Raw genomic sequence first — 1,257 nt, 5'->3', positions numbered from 1 at the left:
ACCATCTTGTCTGTCTGGATCTGGAAGTCCCACAGGATCTTAGCTCGGTCATTCTCCACCACTTTTGGGGGTGTTCCCCACTTTGAGAAGAAGCAGTGTGTAAATATATATATATATATATATATATATAAACTGAACATTAATGTGTTCAGTTTGTTTAATTTTGGTTTAATGAAGTCAAACTTTGTATTCTGTAATCCACCTTAACTCCATATAAACTAACGTTAATATGTTAGTTACTTTATTGATKAGTTATTATTTTCACCTAACAGATRAAGAGTAAAGCAACATCTGTTTTTACTAACATTCAGAAATTAGAATACTAAATCTGTATTGAGCTTTTATTTTGAAGGTCCGACCAGTCGTGTTCCGGTTTTCCCGCCGTTCTGCTGAACAGCTGCATTCAGACAGATGGAGACTGCGCAAAGATGACCTCCGCCATAACAACCAGCCATTAACGACCTTTCAAAATAAAATCCCATCAGAGGAGATACAGCTTTATTTAAGAGTCAGAAAAGAAAAACAAGAAGTCCCACATCTGTGAGGCCATCCCACAGCACCCCCTGCTGGTTCTGTCTGAACCTCTGGTCCAGCTCCACTGGTCCGGCGCTAGTGGGAGGAAGCAGGAACCTTGAGTCCGTCCAGCAGCAGGCTGTGGTCAATGCCGTTCTTCTTCTTGCCTCCACTTGTGGCCTTGATGCAGCAGGCCTGTTCTCCCACCGTGAAGTGGGTCTCTGTGCCGTCGTCCACAAACTCTCCCTATGGACAGGAAGACAGGAAGGCAGGAGGACAAGAGGACAGGAGGAGGACATGAGGACATGCAGGAGACACATGGGACAGCAGGAAAAATTCTTATTAATAATTTAATTGGACAAAAAAATAACATCTAAAATAGAATAGAATATACTTTCCCAATTTCCCCAAAGGGAAATTGCTTAAAATAAAATCAATATTTTACAAATAATTTAATAAAATAAATTATTCTAAATTTAAAATGTTTTTTAAAAAGTACTAATTAAAAAAGTACAAATGAAATAAAATAAGAATATTAMATATGTAGGTATGGAAAAATAAAAAAGCTAAATAATAAAATAAAGAAAATTAAGATAAATTACTTAAATAAGTAATTTATCAAAATTAAATTAATTAATTTTGTGATTTAATTAACTACATGTATTATATTGAAATAAAAGCCAACATTAAATAAATAATAATATCATGACCATCTCTGACCATCCTCTTCATCAGTCTGTCCTG

At 35.6% G+C, this 1,257-nt stretch overlaps 1 protein-coding gene across 1 annotated transcript in view; it reads right to left on the bottom strand.

Annotated features, from left to right (window-relative positions):
- Positions 1-224: 224 nt before the first annotated feature.
- The window catches only part of LOC103457147 (fas apoptotic inhibitory molecule 1-like), a 3,587-nt gene continuing 2,554 nt past the window's right edge, over positions 225-1,257 (bottom strand). Inside the window, exon 4 of the mRNA XM_008397106.2 lies at positions 225-759. Coding sequence (XP_008395328.1) covers positions 610-759 — 150 coding nt within the window. The 3' untranslated portion in view covers positions 225-609. The remainder of the gene's footprint in view (positions 760-1,257) is intronic.

The sequence above is a fragment of the Poecilia reticulata genome, linkage group LG2 (genome assembly GCF_000633615.1).
Source record: "Poecilia reticulata strain Guanapo linkage group LG2, Guppy_female_1.0+MT, whole genome shotgun sequence".
Taxonomy (NCBI): Eukaryota; Metazoa; Chordata; class Actinopteri; order Cyprinodontiformes; family Poeciliidae; genus Poecilia; species Poecilia reticulata.
The sequence above is the reverse complement of the archived record's forward strand: the minus strand, read 5'-3'. Positions and strand labels throughout refer to the sequence as shown.